At 44.8% G+C, this 27,418-nt stretch overlaps 1 protein-coding gene across 6 annotated transcripts in view; it reads right to left on the bottom strand.

Moving 5' to 3' along the window:
* LOC115085947 (oocyte zinc finger protein XlCOF6-like) overlaps positions 1 to 27,418 on the bottom strand; it is a 1,095,473-nt gene that overhangs the window by 577,076 nt on the left and 490,979 nt on the right. For 3 of the 6 annotated variants that reach the window (XM_029592502.1, XM_029592499.1, XM_029592501.1), the window contains exon 3: positions 8,935 to 9,103. The exons of 2 other annotated variants lie outside the window; for them this stretch is intronic. In XM_029592502.1, coding sequence (XP_029448362.1) covers positions 8,935 to 9,103 — 169 coding nt within the window. Of the gene's footprint in view, positions 1 to 8,934; positions 9,104 to 18,128; positions 21,043 to 27,418 lie in introns of those variants that run through there. One more of the 6 variants, XM_029592504.1, reaches the window with a different exon arrangement.

Genomic DNA, 27,418 nt, shown 5'->3' with positions numbered 1-27,418 from the left:
AAAAGGGAAGGCAACCGCCGGTCCTGTGAGGCCGAGAAGAACAGGATCCATATTCGCCTCCTGACGGACCACCACCGGAGGAGCTTCAATTCCCAATTCATGGAGAATGGCCGGGATGAGAGGTGCCAGTTCCTCTCTGCGGAATAGGCGTACCACCTTGGGGTCATCCCCTTCTGCAGCCTGTGCAGCTTTCTCTGCAATGGGCTGTGCAGTACCATCCACTGCTGCCTTCCCGGCCCCCGTCAGGGGCTCCTCGGCGGACTCCGTATCATCCTCAGGGGAATCCTCGGGATCCGATTCCTGCGGCACCCCCCTGGGAGGCCGCTTCCCCCGGGACGCACCGTGGGCGAACTCCGCGCCCTTCCTAGACTTCTTTTTCCGTGGAGGGGACCCGTGGTCGGCCGCACGCGAGCCATTCCCCCGGATGCGCTTGCTGCGCTTGTATTTGAGAACTTTGCGCAGCAACAGCGCAAAATCCTCAGAAAAATCACCAGAATCCGAAGAATCACTCTCGGAAGCCTCCCGGGACCGAAGCCCCTCCGAGGGAACCTCCCCCGCCGCGACACGCTGTGGGGAAAGCGCAGGAGGAAAGGAAGAGGCCCCCACCGTTTCCTGCGAAATTTCCCGGCCGGTGGCCAAGATGGCCGCCACTCCCGCACTAACCGGGAAAAGATCCTGAGGCCTGTCAGCGGAGCTACCACCGCGCGACGGCGAACGCGCGACCCGGGAACGAGCCCCCCGCGGCGCTGCCGAGGGTCCCTCATCACCCGGGACGCAAGCTGAACAAAGGCTGTCCCTTGAAAGACGCGCGCGCGCCGAGCCGCAGGCCCTGCACTGTGCAGCACGCGGCATGCCGGCGAAAACACGGGAGAAAACGGGGCCGCGGCGAAAAAATTACCACAAAAATTAAAAATAAACAAATAGCGCAATTCGGCGACCTCCCCCCTGCCAATGACGCCCCCACCGACAAAAACGGAGCGGCGACGCCAGGTAACAGAGAGCCGCAAAAACAAAAGTAAAAACTTTTTTTTTTTTTTTTTTTTACAAACAAAAACGCTGTCCCTGGTACTGAAAAGCCCTTATTCCTGCAGGGGTGAGTGAACCAGGCTCCCTGGTGTCACCCCTGACGCTGCCACTAGCTCAGCCGGGTCCTCAACCCTGGCAGTGGCCTCAACCGAGGGAGGGTAGTCCCCTCAGGACCTCTCAACTCCCCTGGGAGGCAGGGCACCCGAGACTAAGGGATTAAAAGAAAAAAACCCCAATTTGGTATATAAACAGCTATGCCTAACAAAAAAGCCTAGCCCAAAAAATTCAAACCTGACTAACACCAACACCAGAATCAGGTCAGGCAGGGCTGTGACTGGACCTGCACCATCTACTGGAGACAGAGTAAGACTGAGGGGCTGTGACTGGCACAGGGGCTTATATATGGCTCCGCCCACAAGTTTTAATCTGTCTCCATCTACTGGTGCGGAGTCACAACCCAGGTGTCCTGGACTGATCCTGGTACGTACAGGGAAACCTAATTAGCAGGGGTGTAGTTCGCCTCCCAACAATTCCTCCACTCACCATTCCTGCACTCCAACTGTCAACCTCCATCCCCCTCCAGAGGGCCTGTCAACCTCTGCCCCTCCAGCTGATCCCCTCTTACATCAACCAATTCCTCTCCCCTTCCCAGTCTAGCCTCTCGCTCACCCACTCCAGCTTTTTACATCCTCCCTACTAAACCTCTCACCTCCAAGCCATTTTTGTAACCCCAATTAATCATCTGTCATCCCCTTCCTCTCTCTTTTCTCACATTCCTCCCTCCTCCCCCAGTTGATACTCTCACCCCTAGCTCCTCTCTTAGAACATAAGAAATTGCCATGCTGGGTCAGACCAAGGGTCCATCAAGCCCAGCATCCTGTTTCCAACAGAGGCCAATCCAGGCTACAAGTACCTGGCAATTACCCAAACACTAAGAAGATCCCATGCTACTGATGCAATTAATAGCAGTGGCTATTCCCTAAATCAACTTGATTAATAGCATCCCCCCTCTCACCTTCCACAGCCAATCCCTCTCTCACTGATCCAACCCTCAAACCCTTACTGTATCTGATCCCTCCCTTCAAACAGCCCCCATCCAAACAACCCCATGATTAGGATCAGCAGCAACATTTTCCTTTGGGCCTCAGGAGGACAGCTAATGGGAAGAGAGGGCAGGCTGATGACAGGGGCAACATTTTTCTCTTAGGTAAGTTCAGTGATGGGAGAGGATAGAGAAGAAGTGACAACCTGCACAGACCTGTGCATACTCTGTCCACTCTTCCCCAATGGCTGGTTCAATGCCTGATGTAGATCTGCAACTGGCAGCAGCAGCATTAGTAATGAAAATCAGCACAGGATGTGTGAGCCAGTAAAAGCTCACAGGCCTTGCAGTGGCCCCAGTCCCTCCTCACACATGGATTCCTGTTAACGTGGAAACTCAAGCGAGGACGGGACCATTGCAGGACCTGAGAGTGCATGCTAGCTCAAAGATCCCATGCTGATTTCCACTACTTTTGCTACTGATGATGTCTGCCCTTTGAGGCATTTGTAACCCCTTGTGGGGTCCTGACCCACAGTTTGGGAAGCTCTGTTCTAGGCCCTGTGCATTGTTTATATCCCCAATATCTCTTCCTACACTGCTGTGCACGGCATGGATGAGCACCAAACTGCCAATAGTAGTGACGAACATTCATATGGTGTTCTCATCAAAAATTACATTAGATGGATTCCAATTACACTTGTACTGAAGCATTATGTAGTAGATGGAATGATCCTTACAGGCTGATTTATTATTTTCCATGATGTCACACAAATGTACTTTAATAAGAGGGCTCTATTGAGGAACGGGAGGAGTCAAGAAGGCGGCATGTGAGTAGCGTAGGTCTGACCTGCTCGTTGTATTTCCTCTTGCTTCTTTGTTCTACAAAGTAGAGATGCCTCCCAAATGGAAAGGAAGAGTCTGTTAGTGTTCGTGGTAGTTGTGGGTGGATCCTTAGGCCGGTGGCAGATGACCACGCCCCTGGGGGAAGATCCCTAGAGGGACCACCGGTCAGGCTCAGAGTATGGAGACAGACACACACTAGTTCTTTTATTAAATAGTATATGGAACCACCAGAGGTGGTAGTAGTGAGCTGGAAGTGCCCGGCTGGGCTGTAGTCCCTCAGATACTGGAACAGCGATCCTGGATAGCTGAGCTGTAGAGAAACTGAATATAGTGAGTAGGCAGGGTATGCAGAGTTCAGGAACAGAACCTTGATGGTAACACTCACACAATAGTCTCTTAGAAGCAGCCCAGGAGCTGGAATGGAGTAGGCCCTCGAGGAGCGAGTACCTGGTTCCAGGAAAAGCTCTGAGAGAGAGATGGTAACTCACTGGTGTTGTAGGCAGCGATGACTTCCTGGCAGAAGTGGTATTCAGTAGCAATTCCGGGAACGTGGGCCCCCGAGGAGCGGGTACCCCTGGTAAGTCCGAGGAGGCAGAGTAGCAGGTTATGCGGAGAGCGAATCCCATCCACCGATACCCGGAGGAAAGCCCTTGCTAACTCGATTCGTTAGCAATTTCAGAGACCTTAAATATCCGGAGAAGATGACATCACCTCAGGGGGACGCCCCTGAGGTTCGCACCACTGCTGGTACTTGAGTCGGGGCTGCGCCGCGCGTGCCCTTAGGCTGCTGGGAAACATGGCGGAGTGCAGCGTCTAACCGGTCTGGGGACGCCGGAGGGGAAAGGCAGGATGACGCCATGGCAGCCAAACTTCCAACAGGCAAAGAGGGAGTCGCCAAAGAGGTAAGGTGGGCGTAGTGGAGACTTCAGGCAGCGACGGTAGCAACAGAGTCCTGGTGCTTCCATCAGTACCCCCCCCCCCCCTCGGGGCAGTGTACTGTCCCCGAACTTGCTACAACCTACTCGATATCAGGGGCAGCGATCCCCGCTGACAGGACTGGAAGAGGAGTTTCCGTCTCATCTGAGGAGATTTCTCTCAGCCCCCCCTCTCCTAGGGATACCGTCGGCGATTTCCTCCCTGTACTCTCTGGGTTTGGTGCTTGCAGCTTCAGAGCCGGAGAGCCCTGGTTCAGCAGTAGAGGGAGCAGCCGCGGAGTCCGGGCCCGACGGTCTCAGCAGCAGTATCTCAGGCGGATTATTTCCAGTGGAGGTGAGCCTGCTGTGATTTTGACTTCGAGAGCTCAAACTATCTTGGAATCTACTGTTATTTCTGAGCAAAGACCTATGATACCCCCAACTCCCCAAACCTTCAGTGGTGACCTTAGATTCCCTATGGGAATTTGTGGCCCAGCTAGGCCCTGGCTTTTCAAGATTGTTCCTTACAAATTTCAGCAATCTCATCAAAGTTGGATGCCCTGACACAAGATCACAACTCTCAGCTTAATGACCACACTAATGGGATCCAAAATTTAGCAGCTCAAGCGAAAACTGCTCAGAACTTTCTGTCATCTATAATACAGGAACATATGGTCTTGAATAGAAAAGTCGAATTTATCGAAAACTGATTGAGACGTCTGAATTTACGGCTTTTGAACTTTCCTAGAATAATTGGTGAACAGCCACGAGTTACCCTTCGGAAGTACATGACAGAGAGAGTGCAGATTTCCCCAGAAAATATTCCTTCATTTAATAAAGTATATTTTCTTCCATTTGCACATTCAAGAGAGAATGCTGTGCAACACCAACTGGACTCTGGGAACTTAACTGAATTCCTGGAATCCTCTAGTGTTGAGATTTGTGAAAGAGCCACTTTGTTGGTTTCATTTGTACATGAGCAAGATTTAGGCTCGGTCATGCATAGCTATTTCCAGAATCTGGGGGTTCATTTCTTTGGTCAGTTTGCCAAAATTTCCCAGACTTGGCTAAGGCCGCTCAGGAGAGGAGAAAGGGCTTTTTGACCTTGCGTCAGGAGTCTCAATCTTTAGGTGCAACCTTTCAGCTGAGATTTCCCTGTAAATGCATTATAAAGTTTAATAATGACGATACACATATTTGTTTTTGTTCCAGAACAACTCAAAGTGTTTCTTGAATCTCGTAAAAGGTTGTTGCCCACCTCTTCTCCTCAAGAAAGCCCTATAACTTAGGTAAATAGTAATGGGTAGTAAATACATGTTAAGCTATTTCCTACTCTTAAAATTTCTTTTCTGGCTCCTCAATTAGTCCTCCTCCCCTCTACACTGAACTTGTGGTCTGAAATAATATATACATTTCTTATAAAGATGTAATATTATAGTTTTAGTTTCTGCTTTTTTTTTTCTGTACAAACAGTTATGCTTTGTGACTATATTAAATAACTAATAAAAAAAAAAAAAGTACTTTAATAAATGTGTGACTTCTTAAGAGTCTTTAAAACCTTTAGGATGTTATAGCCAACTTCTCAGACCTTATAGTGCTTATTCTTCCCTTTCCCACACTATAGGGTAGGGATGTGTAATCGTTTTACCCGAATTAGGCAATGTCAACGAAATTGCCTAATTCAAAATGGTTCAGGAGAACCAAAAAATGATTGAATTTTTTCCGAAATTTCAGGAAAAATTCATTTTTGAGTTAGTGCGCGTTAACTCCCGATAGTGCGCACTAACCTGAAAATTGGGAGCCCCCCCCCCCCAAAAAAAACCCCTGAACCACGGGAAAAATGGGGGGGGCCCCCGAAATGAAGGCTGACACGAAATTTTTACCCGAAGCACATCTCTACTATAGGGTAGATTTTAGCTTCCCTCCCCAGGATAAGCAGTCTAATACAAGCGTTTTTAAAACACAGCCATATACCTCCTACCTCTGCAGGATTTTTCTAACAACTCCTCCCTATTGAACCCCTCTTCTCCCAGTATCTTCTGCAGATGAATACTAACCCTGGAGGGGTCCAGGAAGATTCCTCTCTTCTCCTTGCTCCTCTCCCTCGATTTCTGGACAAATCTAAAAGGCATCCCCCTCCTTCAAGCATACAGACGATCCCAGGCTCCTTCTTAGGGAAGGAGACCCCCCTCCTTTGAAATCGGTGCCATTAAAGAAAGATAGAATTAAAGCCCCAATCAACAGGGAACTTCCCAAGACAAAGAACGGATAAGGAAACGTGGAAGAAAACTCTCGTATCCAAGTGAGACAGAAGTCTTCATGGAGGCAAAAGCTCTTAAAAACAAACAAAAAAAAAGAGAATATCTAGAGGACAGCCAGGGAATGCTGACCTTAGGAAGGGTAACAAATTCCACAAGGTGAAATGGTGGTCAGAGTTTATACACCAGAGGACCTAACCATCCACTATCTCCCACGTGAGGGAGTTAGCCACACACGCTGTTATTCTCTTTCCTCCCCACGCATGAATTAATTTAGATTGAACTGGTAGAGAACCAATCAGCCTCTACATATTAATGTAGATTTTATTAGTAGTGACAGTTATGCTTAGTCTTACCTTACTTTTTCTATAGATCTGGCTGTATCCTTGTTTTTATCATGATGGTTTGTGTCTGATTTTAAAACACTATTCTATTATTATTGTATATTATACTCTTTATTTCATAGTAAACCGTTTTATCAGTTGTGTTGTTCTGTATTATTTTTGCTATATCATGACTTCTATCATAAACCAGCTTGATTTTGATTTATTATCAAATAAACTATCGGGCCGATACAGTAAAGTCCACGGGAGAGCGCGCGATTCACTATGCAAATTAGGTCCGGCAGTAAAAACAGGCAAAAGGAGGCGCTAGGGACACTAGCGCGTCCCTAGCGCCCGGAGCGGCGGCTGTCAGCGGGTTTGACAGCTGACGCTCAATTTTGCCGGCATCGGTTCTCGAGCCTGCTGATAGCCATGGGTTCGGAAACCGGACGCCGGTAAAATTAAGCGTCCAGTTTTCGACCCGCGAGCCGACTTCAAATTTTTTTTTTTTACTTTTGGTAACTTTCGGGACCTCTGACTTAATATTGCCATGATATTAAGTCGGAGGTGTATCAGCCCATATCGGAGGTGCAGATGACCGGGTGCTGAAATTCACAGGCCAATGTAGTAAGGTGCATTCCGTTGAATGCACCTTTTTGCCTGCATCTGAGCATGCATTTTCTGGCTGCAAAACTTACTCCCGATGCAGCAAGGAGTCCTCAGCACAGAAAATGTGCGTTCCTTAACGGGAGTATTGTTTAGCAGTCTCGCACGGAAATCCCATGCAAATGAGAGCATTAAGGAGTACTCCCTGATGCAAACGACTGCATCTGGACTGCACACCTTCTTTAGCACTAGAATCTTAACTCCTGGGTCACAGCTGGAGTTGTTTCCACCGCTATGAAAAAAAAATAGTAAAAAATGTAAAAAAAAAAAAAAAAGTTTGGAGCTCTTTGGGCAAGTGCCTGTAGCCACTGCTTAACTAGATAAGCACTGATTTATTCAGGTATATAGCAGCAGCCGCCGCTACCACAGCTGGATAGATAGCAATTTATCCGGCTAACTGGCGCAGGTCACTTTTACTTACCCAGATAAGCACATATCCAACTATATAGTGTGACCTGTGCCAGACAAGTACTGACCTATCCGGCTATCTGCAACTGCTTTCTACTGCCAGATACATGGATAAATTGGTAATTAGCTGGCTAAGTGACGGCAGCGGCTGCCACCACTTACACAATAGAATGCCAGGGATGGCTTCCCCTTCTTGAGTTAAAATGTGCATCAGCCTGTGACAAAAGCACATTTTAAAGTTTTGGCATACTTTTTTAACTCCAGGTGCATTAGCATTGCATTAGCTTACGCCACTGGAAGTTAAAATTATTTTTAATAATTTGGGCATTAAAAACGTATGCTGAAAACCAACGCACATTTTCTTAGCATCCAGATTATTGCATTGGCCTGTCAGTGCATGATTTCTTAATACAGGAGCTAAAAATTGAACTCACGATGAAGTAAGAAAATGGTATGTTAATGCATTGATAGGCTGTTGCAATACAGTGTGCTCAGCTGAGCGCACTGGTTAACCCGTGGTTGGATGCGCGTCCACAAACCTTTAGGCTATAAGATTAGCATGTCCAAAACCCCGCGAAGCTAATAGCGCTCATCCCATGTAAATTTATGTTGATGAGACTATTATCTATTCTCCCCAATGCAAAAAAAAAAAAAAAGTGCGCCTGACACGCACATTTTTACTCTCCAAAATTAATGCCTGCCCCTGAGCAAGCGTTAATTTTTGAGCTGCCCAAAAAGTTTACAGAAAAGCAGAAGTCGGCGGAACAAAAAGGAGAAGAACGTTTAAAAAAAAAAAGTTTTTAAAAAGTGTGCTGCGGTCAGATTAGGAAAAGGGACGCTCGTAAAATTGAGTGTCCATTTTCCTAACCCACAGCGCACATTAGGAGAGTGGGCGCTTAATCATGAGTGCCCGTTTTCTGCATACTGATATTGCATCAGCCTGTAAGAGTTTAAAATGTGCACCAGAACTCCAGCTTCTGTCCACAGACTAACATTAGTGCTGGATACTTTACTCCACCTTTGATGAGGAGTTAACTTTCCAGCATTAAGAAAATTTGAGTTAAGCCAGCACACCTCTTTGCCTGGGGGAGGGATGTGTATGTGTGTGTGTGTGTGTGTGTGTGGTGGTGGTGGGGGGAGAGGGGGTTGTAATAGTTAACCTTTATGAGCATGGGACTTCCATGTAAGGATGCTAAGCAATTTTCACAGTTTTAGATGGGCATTGGGTGCTAAACTCCTTGCTGCATTGGAAGTACAGGAAAACAAAATTGCACACAACTACAGGTAAAACTGTGCATTTTGCTGAGAATATCTTATTGCATTGGACGCTGACTAACTAATCCAAGGCTGCACGGAGTCCTATTAAAGTCAGGGCTGACTGCAGTGTCCCAGGTTGGAAAGCTGCAGCAGTGTTTGTACAGAGAGAGGGCAGGCAGGTGACGGGAATCTCCTACCTGAACAGAAGCTCCTGCAGGCATTTTCCTTTCTGCTTTTGCTGCTTTCAGGATTACAAATGAATAGGGGGCGTTTTCCCTGGTGTTTGCCTCTCTCAATGCTGTCTCATGGCTCTGTAGGTCAGCCTCTCTCGACTCCTTCTTCTGTTGCGGAGCGGGAGGGCACACACTGATGATGTCACAGGAGGAGGGGTGGGACAGAGAAAATCTGAGAATCAGAGCTTGAAGTGGGAGAGGAGTCTCTTGTATCCTGTATCAGTGTCACGGAATGCAAATGATTGATCGTCCTGGGGGGATTCTGCACACAATATGTGAAAATTCAGCAAAATTCAGCAGACTGTGTTTAAATAAGACAATCTAATTACTTTCTTTGAGTAATAAATGAAAGTTTGCTTACCATAAACGGTTTTTCCGTATATAGCAGGATGAATTAGCCATGCTGTCTGGGAGTGCCCCCTGGTGGCCTAGAGCGGGAGCTTCTCATATAGAACATGCAGATCTTTGTTCCTGCAGGATGCCTGCTTGCATCAGAAGAAGGCAGGCAGAAGGGTTTAGACTGTCCAGGGAGGAGGGTGGGGCGCATGGCTAATTCATCCTATCTACGGAAAACACAGTTAACAGTAAAGCAAACGTGCTTTTTTCCACGCAGATAAGCAGGCTGAATTAGCCATGCTATCTGGGAGTCTCCAGATACAGAGATGAAGCACAGGATTTCTAGTCAGAAATGCTTTAAGTACCTGGAATGTGAAACATCTGTGTTGCATATCCCTATAAAGCAGGGGTCAGGAACCTTTTTGGCTGAGAGAGCCATAAACGCCACATATTTTAAAATGTAATTCCATGAGAGCCATACAATATGTTTAAAACTAAATACAAGTAAATGTGTGCATTTTATGTAAGATCACACTTTTAAAGTACAATAAGTCTCTGAAAATATTACACCAGGCCTTAAGACACCAATACATCTCCTATTAGGAAAACGGACCAAGTCAGGCTGCTATAGAGTCCTACACAGAAACTACACGCCAGCAGAAAACCTCACCTGAATCACGTGCTGTCCCTCACCTAACATAGAATAAAGAGACCAAAACGCATAACAAGAAGCATGCAGACAAAAACTGAATTGGAAACTGCAACAAGCCAGAGTCTCTGTATGCAGTGTAACAAAGGAAAAAAGAAACATCACACATCCTTATAAAACAAATCAAGAAATATAAAATCATCAGCAGTAAAACTGTACTAACAAAAAGAACATATTTCGAAACAGCTGATGAGTGGAATATCCAATAATTAAAAACTCATATAAAACATTTCCAGATACCAACAAAATATTTCAAAATAGCAGACACAAAGATCCAGTAATGAAAAATAATAAGGATACAAAAATTTTTTTGCTCTGCATACCTGGGAACGTTTGATATCCAGGTGTCCTGAGATTGTTCTGAATTAGCAGGAGGTGGGGTGGTTTGCTTGGAACTTTCTCCTCTCTCAGTCACATACCAGCGCTCTCTCTCACACTGGCTCTCAATGACACACCTATACACACATGCTCTCAGTCACTCACATATACAAATGTTTTTTCTCTCTCACTTATATAGGCTCTTAATTACACATTTACACACATGCTGTCTATCTTTTCACGCTTACACACACACAGGCTTTCAATCACATAAATACATGCTGTCTTTTTCTCTCACACACAGACTCTCATTCACATGCTTACAAACATGTCCTCTCTTTCTCTCATTTACACACAGGCTCTCAATCACATACTCACATGCTCCCTCACCTAAATCAGCTCTCAATCACACACAGACACACATGGTCTCTCTCTCTCATTTAAACACAGTCTCTCAATCACATACTCACATGCTCCATCACCTAAACCAGCTGTCAATCAGACACAGACACACATGATCTCTCTCTTACTTATACACACAGGCTCTTAATCATACATACACATGATCTCTCTCACACACAAAGGATCTCAATCATACACACATACTCTTTCAAACAAACAGGTTTTCAATTACAAACTTACACATACAGGTTCCCAATGGTAAACTTACATTCATGCTCTCTCTCTCACAGGCAGGATCTCAATCACAGACATACTCTCTTTCACATATACAGGCTCTCAATCATTCACATACATGCAATCTCTCACTCACACACACAGGATCTCAAACACACATGCTTGCTCGCTCATTCACTCTCTCTCTCCCCCTTCCCCCCGGGAACTCGCGGCAGCAGCAGCCACCTCCCAACGCTAACCTCCTTCATTTTCAGCCCTCGCGGAGGCGAAGGCGGAGTCCCATCGGCCGCGGTTGAAGATTTTCATTTTCCTCCGAGCCGCGCTGCAGTCTTCTTCCCGTCGGACACTAGCGTGCCTGCGCGGGTCTTCCCGCGCAGGCACCCGATGCTCTCCACTTCCTCTTCCGGGCCGCGAGAAGAAGAGAGCACGCCGGTGCTCTCTTCTTCCCGCGGCCCGGAAGAGGAAGTGGAGAGCATCGGGTGCCTGCGCGGGAAGACCCGCGCAGGCACCCGATGACTCCAGCGCTGGCACCCGGCTGACACCCGATGACTCCCGCGCAGGCACCCGGATGACTCCAGTCGGCGTGCTCTCTTCTCCTCCCCCCCGCGGCCCGGAAGAGGAAGTGGTGAGCATCGGGTGCCTGCGCGGAAGAAGAGACCACGCTAGTGTGGTCTCTTCTTCCCGCGCAGGCACCCGATGCTCTCCACTTCCTCTTCCGGGCCGCGGGGGGGGGGGGGGGAGGAGAAGAGAGCACGCCGGTGCCGCTGACTCCAGCTGTCCTGCTGCGTTCCGCCCGGGCTGACAGCATTTTAAGCCCGGGCGGCGGAGGACCGGGGAGCAGCTGGGTCAGCGGGGAACCACGAAGTATGGCGACGCTTGTCTGCGAGCCAGATGCAGCCCTCAAAAGAGCCATATCTGGCTCGCGAGCCATGGGTTCCCGACCCCTGCTATAAAGGGTGGACAGTCTTAAGAATTAGTGGCATGACGCAGTATCTCCTGTCCCATAGCCACATTAGATTCGGCATGGTGCTGGACGCAGTAATGAGAGGTGAAGATATGCAGCGAAGACCTCGTCGCTGCTCTGCAAATGTCCTGAATAGGCACCCATTGAAGGTGGGCAATTAAGCAGACATAGCCCTCACTGATGTGCCTTTGACCCCTTAGGTTAAACATTCAGGTCTTGTAGAATAGCAGAAGTAGATGATTGAGTCAGCCAGTTTGCTAGTGTCCGTTTAGTTACTGGTAATCCAGGAGCATTCAGATTGAAGGAAAGTGAACTGGGAGCATTTTTCGATGTGCTAGTTCTTTTCTTGTAGTAGGTTAACACTCTTTTACAATCCAAGGTGTGCAATAAAGCTTCTCATCTACATGAATGTGGTTTAGGGAAGAAAGTCAACAACGATATGGCTTGATTCAAATGAAAAAACGAAACTACCTTCGGCAGGAAGGCAGATTGGGTTCGTAGGGTGACTTTGTCGTGGAAGAACTGGAGGTATGGAGATTAGTGAACCAACTCTTGCAACTCGCTCACCTGCCTTGCTGAGGTTATAGCTACTAAAAACAAAACTTTTCACACAAGAAACTTTAACAAGGATGATTGCATTGGCTCAAATGAAGGGAGCATCAGCGCTTCCAAAACAATGTTCAAGACCCAAGGTTCTGTGAGTTGTGAGATTGGTGGTTGAAGCCTTAAAGCACCCCTCATGAAAAGAGAGTCTAGGGGAGTGCATGGATATGGAAGCCCCTTGAACAGAAAGAAGAATGGTACGACACTATAGCACTGAGGTGTACTCTGATTGAAGAGATTGCTAACCCAGAGATGTATAGCAAATGTAGGTATTTAAGTAATTGCTCTGGTGAAGAATGGAAGGGGTCAATTTCCACCAACATACACCAATGACAGTATCTATGCCATCTGGCTGCATAATATTTTTGCATAGTGTTGCGTCCGGTCTGCGACGGCTTTGCCCCGCCTACCTCTCTCTACTCTCGGTTCCTCCTGCTCACCTTGGACTGATGGCCGCTGCGGTGTCTGCTTGCCGTTCTCTCCGGCGTCCCCGGACCGGCTTTGGTGCTGCCTCCCGCTATTCTCCTTCAAGGTACCTCTAGGGTGCGCGCGTGCCGCCCTAATCTTTAACTCTATGTTGGCGCGAACCTCAGGGGCGTCCCCCTGTTCTGAATTCACATCTTCCGGGTACATCTGCCTACAGTATTTGCTAGCTTGTTGAGTTAGCAACAGGATTCTTACGGATGGGATTCGCTCTCCGTTCCTAAGCTACTCTACCACTCCAGCGTTATCTGGAACTCTTACTACCCTTTGGGGTCTCTAACGGGGTACCCGCTCCTCGGGGCCTCTTTGCTTCTTTCAGGTGCTATCAGGAAACCAGTACTCGCTCCTTGAGGGCCCATGTTCCCTGTGTTGCTGCCTGCAACTTTTATCCTTCTACTTGGAAGAACTAACTTACAGTTACCATTAGTGAGTACAGAAACCATCTCTTTCCACAGTTCTGCTTCACTGGAACCAGGTACTTGCTCCTCAAGGGCCTGCTCTCTGCTCCGGTGCCAGACCTCTCGTCTAGTGGAATCTCTGTTACTGCTAAGTGAGTACAATGCTACTGAGTCTCTCTGCTCTAAGGGATCAAGTACTCGCTCCTCGAGGGCCTGCTCTCCCTGCCTCGGAGCTTCTCCTATTTCTACCAAGGATATGCAGACCCTGTTCTCCTGGATTGGAATGGGGCCTGGGAAAAAAGGTAGGTAGTATAATGGATTGATTGAGATGAAACTCTGATACTACCTTAGGTAAGAACTTAGGATGAGTGCGGAGTACTGCCCGGTCCTGCAGAAGTTTAGTGTAAGGCAGATAGGTAACTAGAGCCTGTAACTCACTAACTCTGCGAGCAGAAGTGATTGCCAAAGGAAAATCACTTTCCATGTGAGATAGCGAAGATCACAGGAATGGAGAGGCTCGAATGGTGGTTTCATGAGCCAACCCAAAAACAGGTTGAGGTCCCAAGAAGGGGCCGGGGGATGCAGTGGAGGCTTGAGGTGAAGCAAGCCCTTCAGAAAACGTGTTATGAGGGGCTGTACTGAAATAGGAATGTCCCCGATACCTTTATGGAAGGTGGCTACCACACTGACATGCATTCTGATGGAGGAATTTTTTAGACCTGATTCTGACAAGTGCCAGAGTCAGTCTAGAAACTTCGTGGTGGGACAGGTAAAGGAGTCAAGGGATTGAGAAGAGCAACATGACTTAAACCTGTTCCATTTGTAAAGGTAGGATTTTCTCGTGGAAGGCTTCCGTGAAGCAATCAGGACACGGGAAACTGGCTCCGAAAGGTTAAGTGGCTGAAGAATTAACCTTTCAACATACAGGCTGTCAGGGACAAGGCTTGAAGATTGGGGTGGTGTAGGCACCCGTCGTTTTGACTGATCAGAAGTGGGTCCTTTCCCAAGGGAATGTGCCTGCGAATGAAGATCCTGAAGTACTGGAAACCACATTTGGCGTGGCCAGTGAGGTGCTATCAGAATCATGGTTCTCTTGTCCTGATGTAACTTCACAAGAGTCTTTGAGAGAAGTGGAGGGAATGCATACAGGAGACCGGTCGCCCATGAGAGGGAGAATGCATCTGTTGGCTGAGAGTGTTGGCTGCGAGTGAGAGAGCAAAAGTTCTCTACTTTGCGGTTTTGAAATGATGCAAAGAGATCTATATGAGGGTAACCCCATTGTTGGAAGATCGAGTCCGCCATTGAGGGGTTGAGAGACCACTCATGCGGCTGAAAGGTGCGACTCAGCTTGTCTGCCAACACATTGTCCACTCCCGGCAAGTAGGTGGCCCTGAGGTACATTGAATGGGAGAGGGCCTCCGCCCATATCTGTGCAGCTTCCTAACACAGAAGGTAGGAGCCCATCCCTCCCTGGTTGTTGATGTACCACATGGCCACCTGGTTGTCCATCTGAATCAGGATGACCTGATTGGACAGGCGATCCTGAAATACCCTGAGAGCATATCTGATTGCTCGAAGCTCCAGGAAATTGATTTGGTGTTTGGCTTCCTCTGGAGACCAAGATCCTTGTGTCTGCAGTTCGGCCACATGGGCTCCCCAGCCAAGGTTGGAAGCATTGGTGGTGAGAATTATTTGAAGGTCTGGAGCCTGGAAGGGCAAGCCTTGGCGGAGATTGAACTGATTTTTCCATCAAGCAAGAAACTGACGGAGTGAGTCGGTGATGTGGACAATGGTCGACAGGGGCTGAATAGATTGAGTCCATTGTGACCTTAGAGTCCACTGCATGACTCTCATGGCCAAGCGGGTAACCTGAACTGAGGACGCCATGTGTCCCAGCAGGATGAGGAAGTGGCGTGCAGTCGTGTGGTGCTGCGACTGTAGCTGATGTGCGAGAGAGACGAGAGTGAGAGCTCGCTGTCGAGGTAGAAAAGCTTTTGCTTGCAAAGTGTACAAGTCTGCCCCTATGAATGATACAGTTTGAGATGGGACTAAGTAGGATTTGTCGTAGTTGAAGAGAAATCCTAGCGAAATCAGAGTGTGTAAGGTAAGATGTAGGGGCGACAGAGCAGTTTGCTGAGTGGGAGCCCTGATCAACCAATCGTCTAGATAGGGGTAGACGTGAACAGCTTGAGTCCTGAGGAAGGCTGCAACTACTTTGCGGTATTTTGTGAAGACTCGTGGTGCAGACGCGAGGCCGAATAGAAGCACTCGGTACTGATAGTGCTTGGGGCCTACCAGAAATCTCAGGTATCTGCGATGAGATGGAGTTATCGCAATATGTGGGTATGCGTCCTGGAGGTCTAGAGCAGTGGTTCTCAACCTTTTTTCGGCCAGGACACACCTGACAGATGATTCTCACATGCGTGACACACTGAACATGTGACCGTCACATCTAGGCTTAATGTAGAGTTTGTGACATAAAATTAGTAGTACACTATCTCCTTTTTATCTTCAAGGATTCATAGAACTGTACTCAGTCCTCTTAATATTGTCATTTGCTGCTGTGGGCTGCCTTCGTGCTGCACTGGGTCCATGAACAGGTTCACCATGGGTTATAACTGTGCCAAAGGTGTTTGATTCACCTGAAGATTCAACACTATTGCCACCACAGTTATTAGCCCTGTCACCGAGGCTAAGGACTGCACCTTTTTATCTTGGGGGCCATGGAGTCAGAATTAATGTTTCTTTGTTATGCTTTTCATACTTCAATAGTAGCATCTGCCTTGTTCACATTTGTCTGGAGATTGTACGAGGTCAAAATGAAAGGGTACTCAGCTAAAATGGCAAGAGAAATTTACTCTGCTAATTTCTTCTGTCACCAGTATGAATTTTCTGGTATGTTCTGAGATGTGTTTTATTCAAGAAGCTTTGGCTACACTTAGAGAATTCAAATGGTTTCTTATTGGTGTGAGTTTTCTTGTGGGTTTTTTTTTTCATTTTTCAATTCTTTATTTATCATTTTCCATTACAAAAATTGATCATTTTTGCAAATTCGAAAAAAAACAATAGAAACTGCCTATAAGGGCTAAATTACTTAACAAAATATTTCCCATAATTCATAAATCAATAATTTCTATATTGGACCCCACGTAATTTAAAGAGAGTACTAATTAGTAACATAAGATTCAAAAAAGAAACTTTGTACGCTGACAACAACATAATATTCCATTTCATGTATTAATGGGCGTAGATGTAGCTGGCTTCTTCGAATCTATAAAAGTCCTTAATTGTTCAGAAGAAAAAAATATAAATGTTTCTCCACCCCTCTTTAAGATGCACTTACAGGGAAATTTAAGCATAAAAGAAAAACCCAAATCAATAACCTCTTGCCGAAGGTTTAAAAAACCCCTTCGTCTAATTTGTGTAGTTGCGGCCAAATCAGGATAGATCTTAATATTAGCATTCAAATACGATATAGGAAATTTTCTAAAATATTTTCGCATTACACATTGTAAATCAGATAAAGAAAGAAACCAGGAGCGTTGCTCTTTCTAATACTTCTATGGCAGAGTTTTCAATTATTTCAGTAAGATTCTCTTGTCAATTTTGACCAGCATTTATTGCTGCTGGTCTAGGAAGGAAATAACATTTATTGATCGATGGTAAATCTTCTTGCGTATATCCCAAAACTTCCTCCATAAATCTTTTTAAGGTTGCAAACGGGGTTTCCCCTATAACTCTAGGAAAATTCAACATATGCAAGTTCAATTGTCTAGTTTTGTTCTCCAATATTTCAATTCTTTTTGCAAGGATTTCTCTGTCTCTGACTGTAGCCACTTTGAAGTCTAATGTCCCAGATTCTTTCTCTTCTAATGCAACAACTTTAGCAGATAAGGAATTTATTTGATTCTGCATTTGAGAATTTGATGATACATTCTGTGTACTGAATGCTCCATTTTAGTATTAAGAACATTTAGAGCAGAAATCATTCCAGCCATCATGTCCCATAATACTGCAAGAGTGACCACTTGAGGCCTTTCAGGGACTACCAGAGGCACAAAAACGGGAGTTCCCCCACTGGAAGGTGGCAGCGAACCTCCAGAGGCATCAACCCTAATTGTGCCCAGTTCCAGCCCAGTACCTGCTGTTCCACCGCTAATCCAAGTCCCGGACTCCCCCGTTTCGATCTGTCCAGCTTCTGCAGAAGCCGCGGGCGTCGATATTCCGTCTGCACTTGGTCCGGAAGCAATGCCCCCGTTTAGCGGTCCGGGCTGCAACACCTCCCCGATCCTCTGTGTCGGTGCTTGCCTTAGATCGGGGCTCAAGGACAACTCCTCCGCAGGCACAAACAAAGCTCCCTCCTCGTCTGGCACATTGGGATCCTCATTCCTTGGTTCTTTTGTTGAAGAGTTGAGAAATTTTGTGATTTCCAGCTGTACCGCCGGTGAAGGTAAAGAAACAGCAGGGAAAACTCGTATTTTTCCCTTTTCTTTTTGGAGGCATTTTTTTTTTTTAAAGAAAAAATTCTACGGAGCTGGAAACACTCAGCCTTCCCCAACGTTCAGCATGCCGCCATCTTGGGGTCTCTCGTGTTGTTTTTTTTTTTAACATTTAAAGGGTCTCTCATCAGAAGGAATTTTCTGCTCTGCTGTAAGAAATGTCTACCGACTGAAGCTTTTACCACACTCGGTACATGAAAACGGTCTCTCACCAGCGTTTAACTGTATTTATTTAAAAACATTTTATGCCACATTATCCCATGTCCTAAGCAGTTCACATAAAATTTCATCCATAAATAAGACAAACATACTGAAAGACAAACAGCATCATAAAACAATACAATACAGGAACAAGAAAAGACATAGTTTTTGTAACAAATCAAAAGTAATTCCTGGTTTAATTCATCCCAACTGCTTCTGAAAATAGAAACACTTCTAGTTGTAGTACCTGATTCCATAAGAGAGGTGCTCTGGTGGGAAATAATCTATCACTTGTCTCTACTAGTCTGGATTTGGAATAAGGAATAGACATCTTCCTGTAGAACAGAGGGTTCTAGAAGGACAATAGATTTTTAAAAGGGAACTGATAAACAAAGGAGCTTCATTGCTTAAAGCTTTAAAGTGCACAGAGCAGCAGTTATGACCTTTAACAGAAAGCTTAGGAGTAACTTGCACAAAACAGCAGTTACTACCTTTAACAGAAAGCATGGGGATAACCTACACAGAGCAACAGTTGTTACCATGCTTGCTGGGCAGACTGGATAAATCATTTGGTCTATCTGCCATCATTACTTTGTTACTATATTAAAATGAATCCTCCATTTTACAGGCAGCCAATGTAAAATATAAAGAATGGGTGGAATACAGTGAAAACGTGAATCCCGTTAAAATGAGCGCTCCAGAGTTCCATATTATTTGAAAGGATTGCAGTAATCCTAATAAAGTAATATTTCTGGTGGGTTGTAAAGCTTATATTATAGTGAAAGCTTTTATTGCATGATAACAATCATCATCTCTCTGCAGTGTGAATTTTCTGATGAACTATGGGGCTATTCCTATGAATGAAGCTTTTACTTCATTCTTTAAATGAAAATGGTCTCTCAGAAGCATGTATTTTTTTGTGGATTGTGAGGCTTTTCTTGTAGATGAATCTTTCTTCACACTTAGAACATGAAAATCGTCTCTCATCCATATGGATTTTTTCATGTCTTGTGAGAGTCACCTTATGACTGAAGCTTTTACCACATTCAGTACACGAAAATGGTCTCTCACCTGTGTGGATAATCTGATGTCGTTTGAGGCCTGATCTCTCCCGGAAGCTTTTACCACATTCAGAACATGAAAATTTTTTCTCACCTGTGTGGATTTTCTGATGTCGTTTGAGGCCTAATTCCTCCCTAAAGCTTTTACCACATTCAGTACACAAAAACGGTCTGTCACCAGTGTGAATTTTCTGATGCAGTGTAAGGCCTAACTTTTCCTTGAAGCTTTTACCACATTCAGTACATGAAAATGGTCTGTCCATGCTGTGGGTTTTCTGATGCAGTGTGAGACGTAATTTCAGCCTGAAGCTTTTACTACATTGAGAACATGAAAATGGTCTCTCATTAATGTGGATTTTCTGATGTTTTTGGAAGGATGCCTTTCCCATGAATTCTTTACTGCACTCAGTACATGAAAATGGTCTTTCCCCACTATGGAAGTTCTGATGGGTTATAAGGCTTATCTTACACCTGAAGCTTTTATCACACTCAGGGCAGGAAAATGGTCTCTCACCAGTATGAATTTTCTGGTGCGTTGTGAGACTTATCTTACACCTGAAGCTTTTATCACACTCAGAGCATGAAAATGGTCTCTCACCAGTGTGGATTTTCTGGTGGGTTGTGAGACTTATCTTACACCTGAAACTTTTTTCACACTCAGAACAGGAAAACGGTTTCTCATTAGAGTGAATTTTCTGGTGTGCTGAGAGATGCCATTTACTGTTGAAGCATTTACCACACTCAGAACAGGAAAATGGTTTCTCATCCGAGTGGATTTTCTGGTGTGCTGTGAGATGCCATTTATCATTGAAGCTTTTACCACAGTCAGAACATGAAAATCGTTTCTCACCAGTGTGGTTTTTCTGGTGTGCTGTAAGATATCTTTTATCTTTGAAATTTTTACCACACACTGAACATGAAAATGGTCTCTCATCTGTGTGTCTTTTCTGGTGAGCTGCAAGATGCCATTTATCACTGAAGCTTTTATCACACTCAGAACACGGGAGTGGTTTCTCTCCAGTGTGGGTGTTCTGGTGTACTTTGAGGTATCTTTTATATTTATAGCTTTTACCACATTCAGAACATGAGTAGGGTTTTTCATCCGTGTGTCTTTTCTGGTGTACTGCGAGATTCCATTTATCTTTGAAACTTTTTTCACATTCAGAACATGCAAATGGTTTCTCACCAGTATGAATTTTCTGGTGTGTTGTGAGATGCCATTTATCTCTGAAGCTTTTACCACACTCAGAGCATGAAAATGGTTTCTGTTGCAATAGTGTTTCTAAATGAGTTTGTCTTTCATCTGTGCAGATTTTCTGGTGTGTTGTCAGGTCTGCCTTCTGAAAAAAGCTTGAAGCATATTTATTAAAGAAAACATTTTTCTTTCCTTTATAACTTTTCAGGTGTTGGACGTCAACTCCCTTCCTACTGAAACTTTTGACAGATTTAGAACAGGTAAAAGGCATCTCTCCTGTGTGGATTTTCTCTTCTTTATATAGTTCTTCCTTCTGATTGAAAGTCTTCTCAGAGTCTGTATTTGTAGATGGTCTCTCTTCGGTGTCAATTCTCTGCTGTGATTTCAGAGTTACAGGTTCCCTGAGGAATATTCCACATATATCACATAAACATCTTTGTTCTGCTGTCTGGATACTCTGATCTTTCCCTTTGTGTGAGATATGACTGATATTTTGGTTACACAGAGAATAATTCTTTGGCATATTTTCTGAGTTATAATCATTCCTGAAATTTCTTCCCCAGTCAGAACATGAACAAGTATCCTCTCCATCTCTTTCTGATAGCATCTTGTTCCCTTCCAGATTCTCACTGAGCTTCCAGTGATTATTCTTTCTGGAATCATTGTTTTCTAGATAAAAAAAAGTAAACACCAGGTATTAATATATTTGCTGTAGATATAGAATAAGAGCCTCTAGAGAAGTGAAAGGATCTGATGTACCTGAAAGTCAGCTCAGCAGGGAATAAAGGATTTTCAGTAACTGGGCAATTTTCAAAACTGTGTTTTGATGAAAAGTCCACAAAATATTAGTATTACAAAATATTAGTATTACTTTCCCATTGAAAATGGAGCCAGAAAAATGTTCCTAAAGAGATGTGTACTGGTTTTTCTGTACATAATTTGTCTATGAAACAATACACAGTTTTGAAAAAGCAAAACTAAAAGCAATCATTACTTCTCCTGACCTATCCCCACCCTTGGAAATCCTCTGCACATTATGATTAAAAGTATCTGTGTGGTAGAGCAATGCTTCTACTTTTAGCTGTGTGCAGGGCAGACAATTTTCAAAAAGACCTTTTCTCCAAGAAAATCTGTATTTACCCAGATAAAAGGCTTCTAAAAATTACCTTGTTAATAATGGAGGGAATTCCCTGCAGATCCTCTAACCATGGCACAGTAATCAGGACAGGCTGCTAAAGCAATTCCTGCCCTCTTACTCACTAATACAGTGATGTATGAGGCTCTCTGTTTAGAAGAACAAATTGTATAATCATGGATTTGTTCAGTCTGTGTGGGACCAATGCTATATGCTTTAGGACACATCCAATGACCTTAAGGCTTTGGGTGTCTGAGTTTGGAAGCAGCCAGCCTGACTGGTGTCTCTAACAGAAAACTGTGTAGGTGATTAAAGAGATCCACTACATACAAGATCACCAACTAAGTGAAAAAAACAATGTAACCAAGAAAAATCACTTAGGTAAGACCATATACTCAAAGGTTTTTTTTTTTAAATATTATGGAAACAGGAGGAACATACTCATATTTGTTGCGTTTGATGGCTTGCAAGCTGCCCCCATGAGCTGCCACTCTTATCTTTGCGGCCAGTGCGCTCTGGCCGGTTGCCACTGTCCTTGGCATGGCAGGATGCCTCTGACTCTTCTTGCGGCAAGAGGCCACTGAATGCTACGTGGCAGGATGCCACCAACTCCTACTCTCTTCCTGAACCCCTAGGCGCACATACGCAGGTTGTCAGGCCTCTTAAAGTAACCATGGCTCGAAAGACATCACAATCTTTGCCCTATTTAAGGGTAGCCCAACACACTCTGCCTCAGCAACAGTAGTGCATGTTGCTTATCCATCCTTCGTCTACCCTACCTGCTCCTGCTTCACCTACCAGCTTGCATCCTCTTCCTCGGATGAATACCTGATTTTGACCTTTGCCTGGACTCTCGTTATACCTGATCGTTGCCTGCCACTGACCCTTGCCTGGACTCTCATTATGCCTGATCGCTGCTTGCTACTGATCCTTCCCCAGACTCTCGTTACGCCCAACCGCTGCCTTCCTCTGACCACAGCCTGCCCTTGGACCACATCACTAGCCTTCTTCAGAGACCCTTGCCTAAGTCCTGCCAGCCCCGGCACCCAAAGGCTCAACCTGAGGGGAACTAGGGCTGGTATGGGAGAAGCTCCAGACTGGTCTCTGCTTCGTCTAGGTCTGCCTGCCTGCAGTGAGAACCTGCAGGGCTCCTCCCAGCCCAAGGTCCACATCACAACAATAATCAGTTACAGTCTAATAAATTGTCTATGGTACCATCATCTACCATTCTTCTTCTCTGCTGCTATTTACATCACTTCCAGTAGTGGAAGAAGAATGAGACTTCAGAAGCAAACACCAGAAGCAGGGAAGAAGAGTAATGGACCTCTGAAGAAGATGACATTTCGAAGCACGGCCCAGGTCGGGTGCTTTTTATTGGGAATGTTGGATTATATGCTACTTCTTGAGCTACATATTCAAGGAAGATAAGTAGTTATTTATTTGTCACATTTATAATCCACAACATCCAGTAGTGTTGATCTGTGTGGCTTACAGCATCAACATAAGCAATCTTTATCATATCATTTATTTATTTATTTATTTTTGGTTTTTATATACCGATCTTCCTACATTAGATGCAAATCAAACCGGTTTACATAGAACAAGAAGAAACTTGCTAAAAGGCATTACATAAAACAATGAACATATCATAAACAATTATACAATTTTTATACACATTTAAAAATGTGGTTGTTTAAAAAGATTCATTTTTAAACATTTCCTAGAAAATGTTAACTCCTCCATTTTCCTTAAGTCCTTATATTACACATCTTTGGTCCTTTAATAGAAAAAGCTCTATTTTGCATTTCCTGACACTTAATAATCCTTAAAATTTGGTTCCCTTAAAAGATTTTGTTCCATCAAGCATAAAAATCGAGTGTTACCATAAGATTGAACTAACTTAGAGAGTGAGTAATCTTCAAAATGCAATACTTTAAACAATAGAACCAACATTTTAAAATGTATTCTATCACTCACCAGCAGTCAGTGTAATTGGTGCAAGACTGGGGTTATATGCATATGGGGATGACTCCCCATAATCACTCATACATTGGTGCAACGTTTTTGCTGAATCTGGATACACTGCCATATAGAGACTATAAGCATTTTAATTGCAAATAGAAAACGTAGCAAAAAATAGACTCTTTGAAATATTACGTGGTGGAAATGGGTGGGACATGATGATACCGTAGACTATTTATTAGACAAAAACTGATTATGAGCATATTCCCCGTTTGCATAATAGTAAAAAAACCCAAAAAACCCTTCCATATATGTCTTACCTAAAGTAAGTGATTAAAGAGATCCCCAGAGGAGTTTGTGAAAGGGTCTCTGCAGTTCCCAGCTGCTCCTTATTTATTAAGAAAAAGTTAAAGCCCCTTTTTTTTTTGACTGAGGCATTTAAGTGATGCTGGATTGAATTATTTACCTCTTTATTTTATTAATACTTGCAGTTTTATTGTTGTTTATTTATGCTATTGAATCTTGTGTTATCATGAAGATCCCAGCTCCAAAGTGATTCAGTTCCCAAAGCACATGAGACTCTGGCTACTTTAATCCAATTACTGCCTCCCCCACAAACACTGGCTGAGGAGGAAGGGTCTGCTTTGAACTAATGGCTGGAACAGGTAAAACTGACTACAGCACTCCCAAATTTCTATTTCAGTTGTGCTTCTTTTTAACAGACAGTGCACTAGTTTTGGCAAATATAATGCCCTACTTCTAAGCACAGAGAGAAAAACCCCAATGCATACAGAAATTCCAGATCAGAAACCAAAGGAAAAGGCTCACTGTGATGGATGACTCTGCCATCAGAGGCACTAATCCTTTCCCTTGCACAAAGGCAAAGGGAAAAGTGGATAACAAAACTCAACTAAAGAGGTCACAAAAGGAGTCCAGAAACAGCAGTAACCTGAATGAAGAAAGCTGGAAAGCTATGAGCACAAATGCTCGTAGTTTGGGCAATAAAATCCCAGAGCTGCAAGCCCTAATGGTGGAGGCGGACTTGGACGTTGTTGCTGTCACGGAAACGTGGTTTACGGAATCTCATGACTGGGATACGGCAATACCGGGCTATAACTTGTTAAGGAAAGACAGAGAGGACAGGAAAGGGGGAGGAGTGGCTCTTTATGTCAGAAACAATATCCAAGCATCGGAGCTGCAAGGAAGATGGGGCAATGAAGAAGCACTATGGGCCAACCTAAAAAAAGATGGGACATCCATTTTTATTGGAGTGGTTTACAGGCCTCCAAACCAAAAAGATGAGCTGGACAGAGATCTGGTTAATGACATCCACAGGATAGGAAAGAAGGGAGAAGTGGTGATCGTTGGAGACTTTAATATGCCAGATGTAGACTGGAGAATCCCATCTGCAGAATCTAATAATAGTAGAGAAATAGTGGATGCCCTGCAAGTAGCTTTGTTCAAACAAATGGTTATGGAACCCACAAGAGAAGGAGCAATACTTGACTTAGTGCTCACTAATGGAGATAACATCTCTGATGTCCAGGTGGGCGCCCACCTCAGCACCAGTGATCATCAAACGGTATGGTTTAATATCACAAAAAAGATACGGAAAAGAAGCACAAAAACCCGAGTTCTGCAGTTCAAAAACACAAACTTTGATGAAATGGGGAAGTACCTGGAGGAAGAACTAAAAGGCTGGGAGAATGTGAGAGATGTGGATCAACAGTGGACCAATCTAAAAGGAGCAATTGCCAAGTCAACTAATCTATATGTTAGAAAAGTAAAGAAAAGCAAAAGAAAAATGAAACCTATCTGGTTCTCAAAGGAGGTGGCTGACAAAATAAAGGCTAAAAGAACAGCGTTCAAGAAATACAAAAGATCCCAAAGAGAGGAGCACAAAGAAGAATATCTGGTAGAACTGAGGGAGACAAAGAAATTAATCAAGAGAGCAAAAAGTCAAGCAAAAGAGAGGATTGCCAAGGAAGTAAAGAGAGGTGACAAAACATTTTTCAGATACATCAGTGAAAAGAGAAAAGTTCAAAGTAGTATAGTGAAATTGAAAGATGGAAAGGATCAATGTGTGGAGAGAGACGAAGAAATAGCAGAAATATTAAACAAATACTTCTGTTCTGTGTTCACTAAGGAGGACCCTGGAGAAGGACCGTCCCTAGTTAACAAGATACTGGAGGGGAGTGGAGTAGATGTAACTCCATTTACAGTAGAAAATGTATGGGAAGAGCTGGGGAAACTGAAAGTAGACAAAGCCATGGGACCTGATGAGGTTCATCCCAGGATACTGAGGGAACTCAGAGATGTGCTGGCGGGTCCGCTGTGTGACCTGTTCAATAGATCCCTAGAAACAGGAGTGGTGCCGAGTGATTGGAGAAGAGCTGTGGTGGTTCCGCTTCACAATAGTGGGAACAGAGAGGAGGCTGGTAACTACAGACCGGTTAGCCTCACTTCAGTGGTGGGAAAAGTAATGGCGTCACTGTTGAAAGAGAGAATAGTGAACTATCTACAGTCGGGAGAATTGCTGGACCAGAGGCAGCATGGATTCACCAGGGGAAGATCCTGTCAGACAAATCTGATTGACTTTTTTGATTGGGTAACCAAGGAATTGGATCAAGGAAGAGCACTCAATGTCATCTACTTGGATTTCAGCAAAGCTTTTGATACGGTCCCGCACAGGAGACTGGTGAATAAAATGAGAAGCTTAGGAGTGAGTGCTGAGGTGGTGACCTGGATTGCAAACTGGTTGATGGACAGAAGACAATGTGTGATGGTAAATGGAGCTCTCTCTGAAGAGAGGGAGGTTTTATGTGGTGTACCACAAGGATCGGTGTTGGGACTGGTCCTGTTCAATATATTTGTGAGCGACATAGCGGACGGGATAGAAGGTAAGGTTTGTCTTTTTGCGGATGACACTAAGATCTGCAACAGAGTGGACACGCCGGAAGGAGTGGAGAGAATGAGACGGGATTTAAGGAAGCTGGAAGAGTGGTCGAAGATATGGCAGCTGAGATTCAATGCCAAGAAGTGCAGAGTCATGCATATGGGGAGTGGAAATCCAAATGAACTGTATTCGATGGGGGGAGAAGGGCTGATGTGCACGGAGCAGGAGAGAGACCTTGGGGTGATAGTGTCTAACGATATGAAGTCTGCGAAACAATGCGACAAGGTGATAGCAAAAGCCAGAAGAATGCTGGGCTGCATAGAGAGAGGAATATCGAGTAAGAAAAGGGAAGTGATTATCCCCTTGTACAGGTCCTTGGTGAGGCCTCACCTGGAGTACTGTGTTCAGTTCTGGAGACCGTATCTACAAAGAGACAAGGACAAGATGGAAGCGGTACAGAGAAGGGCGACCAGGAAGGTGGAGGGTCTTCATCGGATGACATACGAGGAGAGATTGAACAATCTAAATATGTACTCCCTGGAGGAAAGGAGGAGCAGGGGTGATATGATTCAGACTTTCAGATACTTGAAAAACTTTAACAATCCAAAGACAACGACAAACCTTTTCCGTCAGAAAAAAATCAGCAGAACCAGAGGTCACGAGCTGAGGCTCCAGGGAGGAAGACTAAGAACCAATGTCAGGAAGTATTTCTTCACAGAAAGGGTGGTGGATGCCTGGAATGCCCTTCCGGAGGAAGTGGTGAAGTCTAAAACTGTGAACGACTTCAAAAGGGCGTGGGATAAACACTGTGGATCCATCAAGTCTAGAGGGCGTGAATAAAGAGGAGGCAGCAAAACACTGCACGGAGCGGCAGTAGCCACAGAGGCATTCACGGAGCGGGATGCCAGTGGCCAGTGGTTGGTGTTCCACCTTCACGGAGCGGAAGGATGGAAGGCTGCCATCTCCAAAAAAACAAAAAAACAAACAAAAAAATAAAAACAGGGGTGGGTAAGAGTATGGGGTAAGGGTGTGGCCTGCTTGTTACAGCGGTT

This window comes from Rhinatrema bivittatum, chromosome 2 (assembly GCF_901001135.1).
Source record: "Rhinatrema bivittatum chromosome 2, aRhiBiv1.1, whole genome shotgun sequence".
Taxonomy (NCBI): domain Eukaryota; kingdom Metazoa; phylum Chordata; class Amphibia; order Gymnophiona; family Rhinatrematidae; genus Rhinatrema; species Rhinatrema bivittatum.
The sequence above is the reverse complement of the archived record's forward strand: the minus strand, read 5'-3'. Positions and strand labels throughout refer to the sequence as shown.